This window comes from Thalassophryne amazonica, chromosome 2, assembly GCF_902500255.1.
Source record: "Thalassophryne amazonica chromosome 2, fThaAma1.1, whole genome shotgun sequence".
Classification (NCBI taxonomy): Eukaryota; Metazoa; Chordata; class Actinopteri; order Batrachoidiformes; family Batrachoididae; genus Thalassophryne; species Thalassophryne amazonica.
Genome location: NC_047104.1, coordinates 32,257,588 through 32,270,205, shown reverse-complemented (window position 1 = coordinate 32,270,205; position 12,618 = coordinate 32,257,588). Strand labels below are relative to the sequence as shown.

The window sequence follows — 12,618 nt, the reverse complement described above, 5'->3', positions numbered from 1 at the left end:
CAAGAGTTATCAAATTTACATGTTAAATAGCCTGCCCAACTGGGAGGGAATGATTAATGCATCACGTAGAGAGTGTGTTTTAGTGGGACATATGTGGTAGTCATGTATTAAGACTAGCCTGGACAGGTGGAGATATGCTCTGGAGAGAAGAGGAATGAAAGTCAGTCAGAGCGACTGCGGAGTACGTGTGTGTGTGAATGAGGGGCAGCACTGTGAAATAGTACAGTCACAAGGAGTAGAGGTGGTTCAAGTAGATGAGTTTAAATACTTGGGCTTCACTATCCAAAATAATGGAGAGTGTGGTAGTGAGGTGACAGTGCAGGCAGGGTGGAGTGGGTAGAGAAAGGTGACAAGAGTGATTTGTCACAGAAGGATATCTGAAAGAGTGAAAGGGAAAGTTTACAAGACAGTAGTGAGACCAGCGATGTTGCACGGCTCTAACAATGCTAACAAAAAGACAGGAGGCGGAGCTGAAGTTCTTGTGATTTTCTTTGGGAATGATGAGGATGAACAGGATTAGGAAAGAAAATATCAGAGGTAAACCACAGGTACACACTGAGGCACTAAATCTCCGGTGACACTGAGATGGTCTGGACATGTGCAGCAGAGGGACCCAGGATACAGTGGCTTGCAAAAGCATTCAACCCCTTGGTATTTCATGCATTTTAATTTGTTTATGGCATTTCAAATGCAAAATATAGATCAGGCGTCTCAATATAAAAGTTTCTAAAATGATCTTCCTTAGACTCAAACTGAAAGTAAATCTGTACAACTTATAAATTAATTCAAAATATAAAAGTCAAGATGATGGGTTGCATAAGTAACCAGCCCCTTTGGTATAATACCTGTAAATAACCAGTTTAATTTTCAGTTTTCTTCAGACTAGTCAGAGAATGGATCGATGAACATTTCCAAGTTACTGAATATGTCTTGAACTGTATTTACATCAGTTATGAAGAAATACAAACAGTATGGCACTCTATGGTCAGTTTGTGTGGATTAGACAGTTCTGAAAAACTGAGTGACTGTGCAAGAAGGAGAAGAGTGAGGAAAGCCACCAAGACACCAAGACAACCCAGAAGAAGTTACAGGCTTCTGTGGCTGTTAGAGGTGGGTGGATCGATCCTAACATCGATAATATCGATACCAACGCTGGTATTGATATTGAACGATCCTCGTGCAAAAATCGATACGCAAGCTTTTTTTCTCTCCCGCACGCACTGACTGCTGCGCACGCAGATTCATCAAAGTCTACTCTCTGTCTGTAAGAGCAGCGCTGCGCTGTGTCACACAACACGGAGCAGCACAACCTCCCCCCTCTGGTCTTTTGTTGTTGCGCCATCACGTGGCTCAACGGCGCCAGCCACAGCCATGCAGGTAGGCTCAGCCTGGCCCGTCCACTCAGCGCTCTCCTCGAGTCAGCCCTCAACCTCAGGAGATTTTGTTTTAAGTTGTGTTGAGTGATATTTTTTTAAACAAAAATGTTGATTGTGATAGTAAAGTATTTTGTTGTCACGTACAATGTTTGGCGAAATTCTATCCTAGGTCTTTTGGATCCTTTGGATCTATGAAGCTTAAATATGAAAAAGTATCGGTATTGATATTGGCGATACTGGGCCTGTATTTACTTGGTATCAGTTCAATATCAAAATTCCCGGTATCGCCCACCTCTAGTGGCTGTGATTGGAGAAATTGTGCATAGTTCATGTTTTGCATTTTGTATCCCCAGTTATACAGCTTCATGATGAAGTGGTACAGAGGAGGGTTTTATTAAATAGAAGATCTGAAAGTTCAGCTACAGTCTGCCAGAAGGTACATCTGAGATGCAAGCCTAGATTTAATGTTTTGGTGAAAGAAAACTCTCCTCTGTTGTACAGATTTACTTTCAGTTTGAGTCTAAGGAAGATAATTTTATACATTTTTATATTGAGAAGCCTGATCTACTTTTAGTATTTGAAATGCCATAAACAAATTAAAATGCATGAAATACCAAGGGGCTGAATACTTTTGCAAGCCACTGTAAGGAGAAAGATGCTGAGGATCACCAGGGAGTAAGAGAAGAGGGAAGCCAAAGAGGAGTTTTATGGATGTGCTGAGGAGGACACGCAAGTGGCGATGTGACAGAGCAAAATGCAGAAGACAGGGTGAGATGGAAGCGGATAATCTGCTGTCACGACCCCAGTGGAAGCAGCCAAAAGAAGACGAAGAAGATATGGTTATGTAAGATATGGTATGGTATGGTTTGTTTATATATAAACAAGCCATATATGGGCAATGGGCAGCACAAGTTGCCTGCCTGATGTTGCTCACAGGTCCCATTTAATTTTGCAACTCTGTCACAGTGGTAACTCAAGTGTAAGTCAGTTGATTTCATCTATTAGTGTTGATTTCACACTGCAAAATGTATTGTGTATTCACATGCATTTACCAATCAAGAATTCATCCTTGTTACAGTCCTCTGCATATAGACAAGGGAACACCAAAATCTTGAAAGTGTTTACAGGGACCTACTTTGGCGTGCCAGCAGCACCAATCACTGCAGATGGCTGCCTTTCCTGTGGGTTTCCAATACCAAAGTGAGAGAGTGTGGATCGGTCTTGTTGGAAAAGCTAAAACAAGTTCAAACACTTTTTCTGTTGGTTGCCAGAACAATTTATGGGCTTGTTAGGTAAAGAAGAAGCATCTCATGAAGCGTGAGTGTAGATGGTTTTTGCAATGCTTTAATCCTTAGGTGTGTGAGAGGGATGATCTCAGTGAGCTGCAAATCATCGTTCTTGCTGCAGCATGTTTTTGTGGGTTTTTTAGCACAGTGTTGTAGTAGGAGGATTTTTTTTTTAAACCATAAATACATTTGTTCAGCATGTGTGTCTTGCTTAGTGTCTTGCTGGGCTGTTCCTGCTGCTCTGCAGAGGATGAGACTCTGGAGAGTGTTGCCAAAGGCCTTTTGAGCAGAATGAAGAAGGAGAAAAGTCAATGGGCAGCTGGACGAGTGGGCGACATCGACTTTGTTGGTTCCACTAAAACACGAGGAAAGGTGAGACAAGAAGAAATAGAACGCAATGGAATTTCTCAACTCAGAACACTCACATACTTTCTTCTTCCATGCAGTTTGTGAGGGTTCAAGGCAACACAGACCCAATTCTGATCTACCAGATGCTGACAGAGGAGTGGGGTCTTGCTCCTCCACACCTGGTGGTGTCCATAGTGGGAGGAGATGAGGTGGCTCAAATGAAGCCCTGGCTCAGGGACACACTGAGAAAAGGACTTGTGAAGGCTGCACAAAGCACAGGTTATCACAACCAAGAGGCTGTTCAAACCCAATATGAAGAACAGGTTCTTTACTGCCCTCTACTGACTTTCAGAACAATGAGAAGTTCAGCACCAAATCTCAACTGCAATGGGCACAAGTTAAATAACTTCCTTTTTTTTGGTTGGTTGGATAAGTGGTTGAAGATGAGTGAATGAGTGAGCGGTTGATTGGTTGGTTTTAGTATGACAACCTATGTCGTTTCCTAAAGCTTGTCAATGTGGCTTTGGAACCAGAGGGTTGTTGGGTTGACCATCTGTGCAGCAGAAGAAACTTGGATATGGAATGAACAAAGAGTCTCACAGACATTTGTCAATAGCTTGAGACTACAGTAAGTCCCTTCAGCTGCTCCCTTGTTTTTCACCACAGCAAATTCAAGGTGGATCTGTATGTTGATTTGGCACAAGTTTTATGCCGGATGTCCTTCCTGACGCAACTCGACATTACATGGAGAAATGTGGCAGGGGCGGGGTTTGAACCAGGAACCTTCCGCAAAGAAAACCAAGCACATTGATCACTTAGCCAAAGGAGGGTATAGAATGTTCTATGAAATACTGACTTTGGGGGTTGAATATTTTCTCAAAATCATGGAAATGTGTATCAATAACCTTTTTTGTAACTGCTTATTGACGCCTTTAAAGGCTTCAGTAATTGTGATTACAGCTGACTGTGTTCAAGACTCTTTTCCCTTCCTCTAGCTGACCACAGGGATCCCATAATGAACGCCTCTGCTCCCCTTAATCCCCCACCCTACCCACCTACCTTCCAGGAAGATGGTTGATTGCTTCATCAGCATTGCTTCCTCTGCCTGTGCAGTCACTTACATCTATGTTAAAGGAATAACAAATCTTGCTGTTACATTCCTTTCCCGAAGTCACAAGACAAGCAACGACAACAGCATAAGCTTGACCTAAGTAATAGCAAAGACCAAAATTGGTGAGAGACACAATATTAGTTAACTGTGAAACATTTTATAAGATGAGAAAATTCTGAAATAATGATGTAGTAAGTACTCTAAAAATACATGGGAATACAATGGTAAGTCAGGAGGTCCCCAAATAGCGGTGCCCATGCCAGTGTCTTTACAGGAGAATAAAGATCCTAGTCTTTAGGGTCCTGTTGCTTCCTGTCTTACTGCTGTATATGGTTGTGATATATGAATGCAAACTTGTGACCTAAAGTGATGGCTGGACGTCTTTAGTCCTAGGTCTTTTTGCCAGGTCTTTGGGTAGCGCTGGAATGACATTGTGTCAAATGAGTGATTACTTAGGAAGACTGAGATGAGGAGTATCACTTCCACAGTGAGGGAATATCAGCTATTACATTTTGGCCATATGGAGCATTTCTCTAGAGATGATCCAGCAACCATGTGTCTTGGTGTTAAGGACCCCTATGCGTACAGAAGGCCAAGGAGATATTCACGTTTCACCTGGCTTTGGTGGATAGATGGTTACTTTCAGAAGGCGGGGTTGGATTGGATGTCTGTCTGGAAGGTTGCCACCTAGGCCCTAAGGCAGTTCCATAGTGTTGTGGATGCGGCAACACATGGTGCCAGCATATAATCCCAGACTTGACCTGATCAGTATCAAATCTATTTTGTTACGTGAACCAGTTCAAAGCCATGATTCAGGTCCACTGCCTTCAAGGAGACAAAACTAGACTTTTTTTTTTTTTTTGCTGTTGTTTTTATCATATTTGTCAATGTGAACAGCCATGTTGGGTTCTTCAGTACAGAGGCTGACCACATTGTTGCATCACAAAAGATTTACTTTACACAAAAGATCAGCTTGTATGAGAGAGCATTGGGGGTGGGGGGGGTGGGGACCATTTTGTTGTAAACATGACATCTGATGCCAGCTTCCTTGTTTTTTCATTAAATATGGTGACTGTGCAAAAAGTTCTAGTTACTATCTCCTGGAGACATTCTTACCACAAACAGGCTTTTTCTTCTTTGTTCTCCAGGGGCATGGATTTTGACTAATGGTCTCCGGTTTGGCATCACTAAACATTTGGGCCAGGCAGTACGAGATCACTCTCTTGCTAGCACCTCGTCCAAAGTTCGGGTAGTGGCAATTGGTATTGCACCATGGAACATGATCCACAACTGTGAGGCACTACTGTCCGCCAAGGTTTCTAAACTTAGGCAAAATAGATTATTGAAAATGGCAGTATGTGTCTTCTGTGTGTGCATACTTTGATTTAATGTATATACTGTGTGTTCCCAAGGTGGATGAGCCAGCGATATATAAGCCACAGGATTTACCCTATGGATCCATGTACTCTCTGGACTCCCACCATTCCCATTTTGTACTGGTGGAGGAGGAACCCAACAGACCTGGAGCCACCAGTGAAATGAGGATCAAGCTGCTGAAACACATCTCTCTTCAGCGCACCGGATATGGAGGTAAAGTTCTTTGGTACACTGCAGAGTACCAATAAAAAAAAAAAATCTACTCCTTCAATTGAGTGGCAGTAAGAATCTAACTTTTGTCGAGTAAAAGTCCTATATTTACTTTTATTTATGCAGAAATATAACCACTGAAAACATAAATGCTCTTAAATTTGATTACCAATGCATTGACGTGAGCAGTATTTCAGCCCCACAGTGGTTGTGCTTCAGTTGGCTTTTTCATATATTGTTGGGTAGTTTAAAAATATAGCACCACTTTGTATTTTATGATCCCTTCTATGGTTTGCTATAAAATGTTAATCTAGAACATAAAATTGCTTCAGGCAGTCTAATGCAGCGTTCCCTTGGTGCCAGTGCCTTGTATGAGTACACAAGTACATGTCTTGTAATTTACAGCTCTGCAGAGAACTCCATGCAGATTTGCAGCACATTTGCCCAATTTGTCAGATTAAAAGGCTATCACATACAGATGTCAGTGGCTGTGTGAAGTGAGCAGTTAAAGATGTAAAGCATGAAATAAGAGCTGTGTTGTTCTTGTTTTTAAGCTGCTTTTATTGGCTAAGGGGCCTAATTATAGGCAATATAGGATTTTATCCATGTACGATAATGCCCCTTGGGGCCATGTACATTACTGGAAGAAGAAGCAAAGATTATTTGTAATGACAATGTAAGAAAATAAATAAAAGGACAAGCATGAACAAAACCGAGTACGAAATATGAGTTCTGTAATTTTACGAAATAAGGGCCCCTTCACACATAGTACAAATAAGTACAACTCAGGGCAAATCAGAGCGGAACAGCTCATATGAGCAAACCACAAAAACATCGAGCCATGGGCAGGCATGAACAATGCCGCTGCAATGGTTTCATGCATGTGGGAACACGGTGCAAGCAGCTGCGAGATGTGCAACCTGATGGGGGGGGGGGGGGGGGTTCATGGTTACAACGCGCTCAACTTTTGTTCAGAATCAGCTTCTTATCACGGGTAATGACGCGGCTTTCCTCTCACTCATTCTCGCAGCTTCACAGTGCCTTAAACAGTGTGGACGCTGAGCGTCCACAGACTTCAATAGCGACACAAAGCATGCAGCGAAACGAGACGAGTCATTGGATAAATGCTGGGCTTTGTCCCGCCCATCGGACGCTCAGCGTGTCTGGGGGTCTATGGGGCAGTGGGCTGACCTCAGCTGGCCCGGACGCTCAGCTTCTGCATGATGATTGGATGATCTGTCTGAGGCTGAATCCCTTTTTGATTGACAGCGAAATGAGCGAATCAGCGATCTTTTGGTGTAAACATCCGTGGGAGCATTTTTTTAATTTTCATTTCTTTTCTGAGTTGAACCGGAGACTTTCCTAATCCTCTTAGCGGCATTTTCTTTGTTAAAAACAACTAGCGACAAATCGAGCTTCTATTTCTGGTGTTTTGTTTTTTTTTTGTAGCTGCTTGTGTTTGGAGACTGACTTCTATCACTCTTTCTGACTTCTATCGCAGTTTCTGTCCCTACCGAGCAGCGGGTGCTGCTGAGCTCCTCCACCGTCACAAAGCACTCACAGGCGGACACACTTCACACGAGCCTCGCGCCAGACCCAGCTAGTGAGCTAGCTAGGTAGCAAGCTTCACATAATGGCAGACAATTTGAATGTTGTGGACCGGATTTTGGCGAAGCCATTTGATAGTCTTCCTTACGAAGAAGCCATGGCTGCTGTCATGGCTTCAGCTCTCAATGGTTTGCAGGCCAAAGTTAAAGCAATAGCCCCCAGTGCAATGTTTGTGCATTGCTATGCACACAGACTGAATCTGGTTCTGTCTCAGGGGGCTAAATGCTTATCTGAGTGCAGAATATTTTTTGCATCACTTTCTGGGTTTGCCACATTTTTCTCAAAATCCACAAAGAGGATGTCTTTTCTTGAGTCTGCAGGCTGCTCAAGGTTGCCCAGAAATGCTCCTACTCGATGGAATTTCACATCACGGATAGTGAGCACTGTGGCAAACTTTTGAGATGATCATTGCAGATAAGTCCATGGAGGATGACACATTAGACTGTGCCAATTTCTTTGTGTTTGTTATTGCAGTAGTCATTAAAACCGGAAATTTTGTTCTTGAAAATAGCTATTTGTGAGTTAATTTGTGAGATTGTGGGTGTTCTGGACGAAGTTAGTGTTTTCATGGGTGGTGGGGCAGAGGTGGTGGCCATGTTACTGTGCGCGGGGGGGAGGGGGGGGAGCACGCAGGGGGTTTCGCCCGGGGAGTAAATCACTCTAGGACCACCACTGATGTTCAGAAATGCATGATTTTTTGGCACACAGAGCTTTGACCTCCCAGTATTAATGTATAAAAATTTGATTTTGAGAGTTATATGGTTCTTAAATTTTAAGATACGAAAATTTGCAAGGACATAGGGAAGGATGGAATTTCTCCTGACAAGTACAACTTCCAGTTGTGAAAAATAAATGCTAGGAATAAAAGTACACTACAACAATACACAAAAATCTCAAATTAATTATCTCATAATACAGAAAAAAGTGATACTTATACTCCAGAAAATATGGTAAGCATTTGAAGAGATAAACAAGATATTAGGTTTGGGGGCAACTAATGAAAATCATTAGTCGACGAGTCGGGTAGCATTAGTTGACTAGTTGGCGACTAAATTTGACATTGAATGAATTAAGCCAAATTCAAATCTTCAAGGTGAAACTCAAATGTGACATTTATTTTAACAAATATAAGCACAAAATCACAAATACAACAAACAGCATTAGCATGAAGACAATACCTACTACATTCATTTACTAGGCATAGATGACCTGTTTGAGCTGGCTAATTCGCCTGCCAAGGTTCACACACTTTCTTCACTGAGTGAAGGAAGGGGTGGCAGCTCCAGTAGCTCTATTCTTTTGAGGGTTAAATGAAAATAAATGGCTTTCGACTAGGCAACTAATAAAAAAAATCATTGACTAGTCGGATGTCAGCTAGTCGTAGTGGACTATTTTGACTAGTCATCCCATCCCTACAAAATATTCAATATTTTACTTCAATGCATGAAATTCGGGACCAAAAACATCTGAGTGAAAACATTTGAATATACAGTACATCTGAATGCTGATCAATAACAAAATTTACTTTGTTTTGATAGAACTGATTATTCTACCAAAGTTATTTGGTACTTGTCAAAAATGTTAGAAAATTTACCTCAACTTGCTATTTCGAACCATGTAAACAAAGTCTACATTTAAATTATGACCAATGCCAAAATTGAAAGAATAATTTGTTTATAAAAATGATTATTTAATCAGGTTTAAATTGAGATCAAATGAAACCTTTTGGAATAATCCTGATAACAAACAGCACTCGCGGAGTTCAAAACTGTTTTACATCTCAATGTTATGTATATGGACCCTGCAGCCTGATCCCGGATAAGCGTTGAAGATGAGTGAGATGAGTGAGTGTTAAAATGGACCACGCCTTCATAAATTTGGCTAACACAGGCCTCTAGTTCATTTTTCAGCTGAAAACATACAACATGATATTATCACAATTTGTTGTGTGATTTAAATAATTACAGTTTTCACTGGAATCATCACAAAGGATCGCAAGGATTGAGTCAGAATAAAGTTATTTTGCAGGCAACAAGCAAATGTACATGTCACAAAATAGGATTTTAAATGGCAATCTAAGCGTGTGCAGTTGAACTGACAGTGATTTTTGGGTCCTCACAGGTTCAGGTAGCTTTGAAATCCCTGTTCTGTGCCTGCTGGTCCATGGGGAACCCAGGATCCTGAAGGTCAGTTTCATGATGTCGTCTGTTCTCAACTGTTTTAAACCCTCTAAGAAAACCTGCACTCTCATGGCTCTTTCTGGAACAGGTTGCCTACCCCTGCTCTAAAGAGACATTTGCAAAATCACAAAAAAAAAAAAAAAATACACAGAATGTGGCTTAAATGAGAGGATTAGGTTCCAAATCAAATTCAGATTTCACTCTCGCTTGAAGTAGCATGTTGAAAAGAGTTTGAGAAACAAATAATTTGTTTTCCAAAAAGTAATCTGTTTGGCCAGGAAGCCTGTAAAACCGCCAATTTATTTGCATACATTCGCTTTAACCAAGAAGATTATTTCAGCAAAAATGTTTTTATGACTTTGGCAATGAATCCATATCTGAATAATGTGTGCAGAGGATGTACAAAGCATTGGCAATTCTACACCATGGCTGATCCTGGCGGGTTCGGGAGGCGTGGCTGACATCCTTGTCACGCTGATGAATCGGGGCTGCTGGGATACAGACAGTGTTATGAGCTGCTGCTGGACACCTTTCCAATGCCCACCAGCAGCACAGACATCAGTAACTGGGTCAGCTGGTGAGAAAGACATGCACAGAATGAAGAACAAAACACATATGCGCAGTATCCACAGGTCAGAAATACGCTGCATCCGGAAAGTATTCACAAGGCGTCACTTTTTCTCATTTTGTTTTGTTACAGCCTTATTCCACAGATTGGAGTAACTTCTTTTTTCTCAAAAAAATTCTACTCACAACACCCCATAATGACATGATTTTATTTATTTATTTGTTATTTATTTATTTATTTTTGCAAATTTATTAAAAATAAAAATAACTATGAAATCACACGTACATAAGTATTCACACCCTTTGCTCAATACTTGTTGATGCACCTTTGGCACAATTACAGCCTCAAGTCTTCTTGAATATGATGCCACAAGCTTGGTGCACCTCTTTGGGCAGTTTTGTCCATTCCTCTTTGCAGCACCTCTCAAGCTCCAACAGCCATTTTCAGATCTCTCCAGAGATGTTAATCAGATTCAGGTCTGGCTGGCCACTCAGGACATTCACAGAGTTTTCTGAGGCCACTCCTTTGATATCTTGGCTGTGTGCTTAGGGTCATTTTCCTGCTCAAAGATGAACCGTCGCCCTAGTCTGAGGTCAAGAGCACTCTGGAGCAGGTTTTCATCCAGGATGTCTCTGTACATTGCTGCATTCATTTTAACCTCAATCCTGACTCATCTCCCACTTCCTCCTGCTGAAAAACATCCCCACAGCATGATGATGCCACCACCATGCTTCACTGTAGGGATGGTGCCTGGTTTCCTCCAAACATGACGCCTGGCATTCACACCAAAGACTTCAAACTTTGTCTTATCAGACCAGAGGATTTCATTTCTCATGGTCTGACCTTCAGGTGCCTTTTGGCAAACTCCAGGCAGGCTGCCATGTGCCTTTTACTAAGGACTGGCTTCCATCTGGCCGCTCTACCATTACAGGCCCAATTGATGGATTGTTGCAGAGATGGTTGTCCTTCTGGAAGGTTCTCCTCTCTCCACAGAGGAATGCTGGAGCTCTGACATAGTGACCATTGGGTTCTTGGTCACCTCCTTGACTAAGGCCTTCCTCCTCTGATGGCTCATTTTAGATGGGCGGCCAGCTCTGGGAAGAGTTGTGATGATCCAGAGTTCTTCATTTTATGGATGATGGATTCCACTGTGCTCATTGGGATCTTGAAAGCAGCAGAAATGTTTCTGTACCCTTCCACAGATTTGTGCCTTGAGACAATCCTGTCTCAGAGGTCTGCAGACAATTCCTTTGACTTCATGCTTGGTTTGTGCTCTGATTTGCACTGTCACCTGTTGGATCTTATTTGTAGACAGGTGTGTGCTTTTCCAAATAAGCTCTAATCAAAGGGATTTACCCCAGGTGGACAACAATTAAGCTGTAAAAACATCTCAAGGATGATCAGTGGGAACAGGATTTACCTGAGCTTAATTTTGAGCTTCATGACAAAGGCTGTGAATAGTTATGTACATGTGATTTCTTTGTTTTATTATTATTGTTATTATTATTTCTAACAGATTTGCAAAAATCTAAAAAAAAAAAAAAAAGTTTTCACATTGTCATCATGGAGTATTGTATGTATAATGTTGAGGTGAAAAAATAGTTTCATCCATTTCGGAATAAGATTTTAACATAACAAAATGTGGAAAAAGGGAAGCGCTGTGAAAACTTTCCAGATGCAGAGTATGAGTTTCATGTTTTGAATTGAATTACTGAAATAGATTAACTTTTCAAAGATATTTTAATTTATTGAGATGTACCTGTCATGTCTGTGTGTGGGGAAACCCTGCATTGCAAGTAATCAATGACACCAGAAAAAAAAGTACCGTGTGAATTTCTTCAGAATTTACATATGGAGGTCTACAGTTTTGCTCAACTATTTACATACCCAGGCAGATTTTTTTTTTTTTTTTTTTTTTGGCCATTTTTCAGAGAATATGAATGATAGCACTCATGGTTAGTGGTTGTGTGAAGCCATTTATTGTCAAAGTACTGTGTTTACTCTTTTTAAATCATAATGACAACAGAAACTACCCAAATGACCCTGAACAAAAGTTTACACACCCCAGGTCTTAATGCCATGTGTTGCTCCCTATAACATCAATGACAGCTTGGAGTCTTTTGTGGTAGTTGTGGAGGAGGCACTTTATTTACTCTGATGGTAAAGCCGCCCATTCTTCTGGGCAAAAAACCTCCAGTTCCTGGAAATTCCTGGAATGTCTTGCATGAACGTTTGAGATCTCCCCAGAGTGGCTCAATGATATTGATGTCAGAAGACTGAGATGGCCACTCCAGAACCTTCACTTTATTCTGCTGTAGCCAATGGCAGGTTGGGCTGGCGTTGTGTTTCGGATCGTTGTCATGTTGGAAAGTCCAAGTATGTCCCATGTGCATCTTCTGGGCTGATGAGTGCAATTTTTCCTGTAGTATTTTCTGATAACATGCTGCATTCATCCTGCCATCCATTTTGACCAGGTTTCCTGTACCTTTGTAGCTCACACATTCCCAAAACATCAGCAGTCCACCTCCGTGTTTCATAGTTGACATATAGAATT

General features: G+C 41.5%; 1 protein-coding gene across 1 annotated transcript in view; it reads left to right on the top strand.

Moving 5' to 3' along the window:
- Positions 1–2,889: 2,889 nt before the first annotated feature.
- The window catches only part of trpm5 (transient receptor potential cation channel, subfamily M, member 5), a 106,609-nt gene continuing 96,880 nt past the window's right edge, over positions 2,890–12,618 (top strand). The window contains 8 exon segments of the mRNA XM_034184753.1: positions 2,890–3,034; positions 3,109–3,289; positions 5,270–5,436; positions 5,534–5,711; positions 9,438–9,516; positions 9,904–10,004; positions 10,007–10,065; positions 12,436–12,444. Coding sequence (XP_034040644.1) covers positions 2,954–3,034; positions 3,109–3,289; positions 5,270–5,436; positions 5,534–5,711; positions 9,438–9,516; positions 9,904–10,004; positions 10,007–10,065; positions 12,436–12,444 — 855 coding nt within the window. The 5' untranslated portion in view covers positions 2,890–2,953.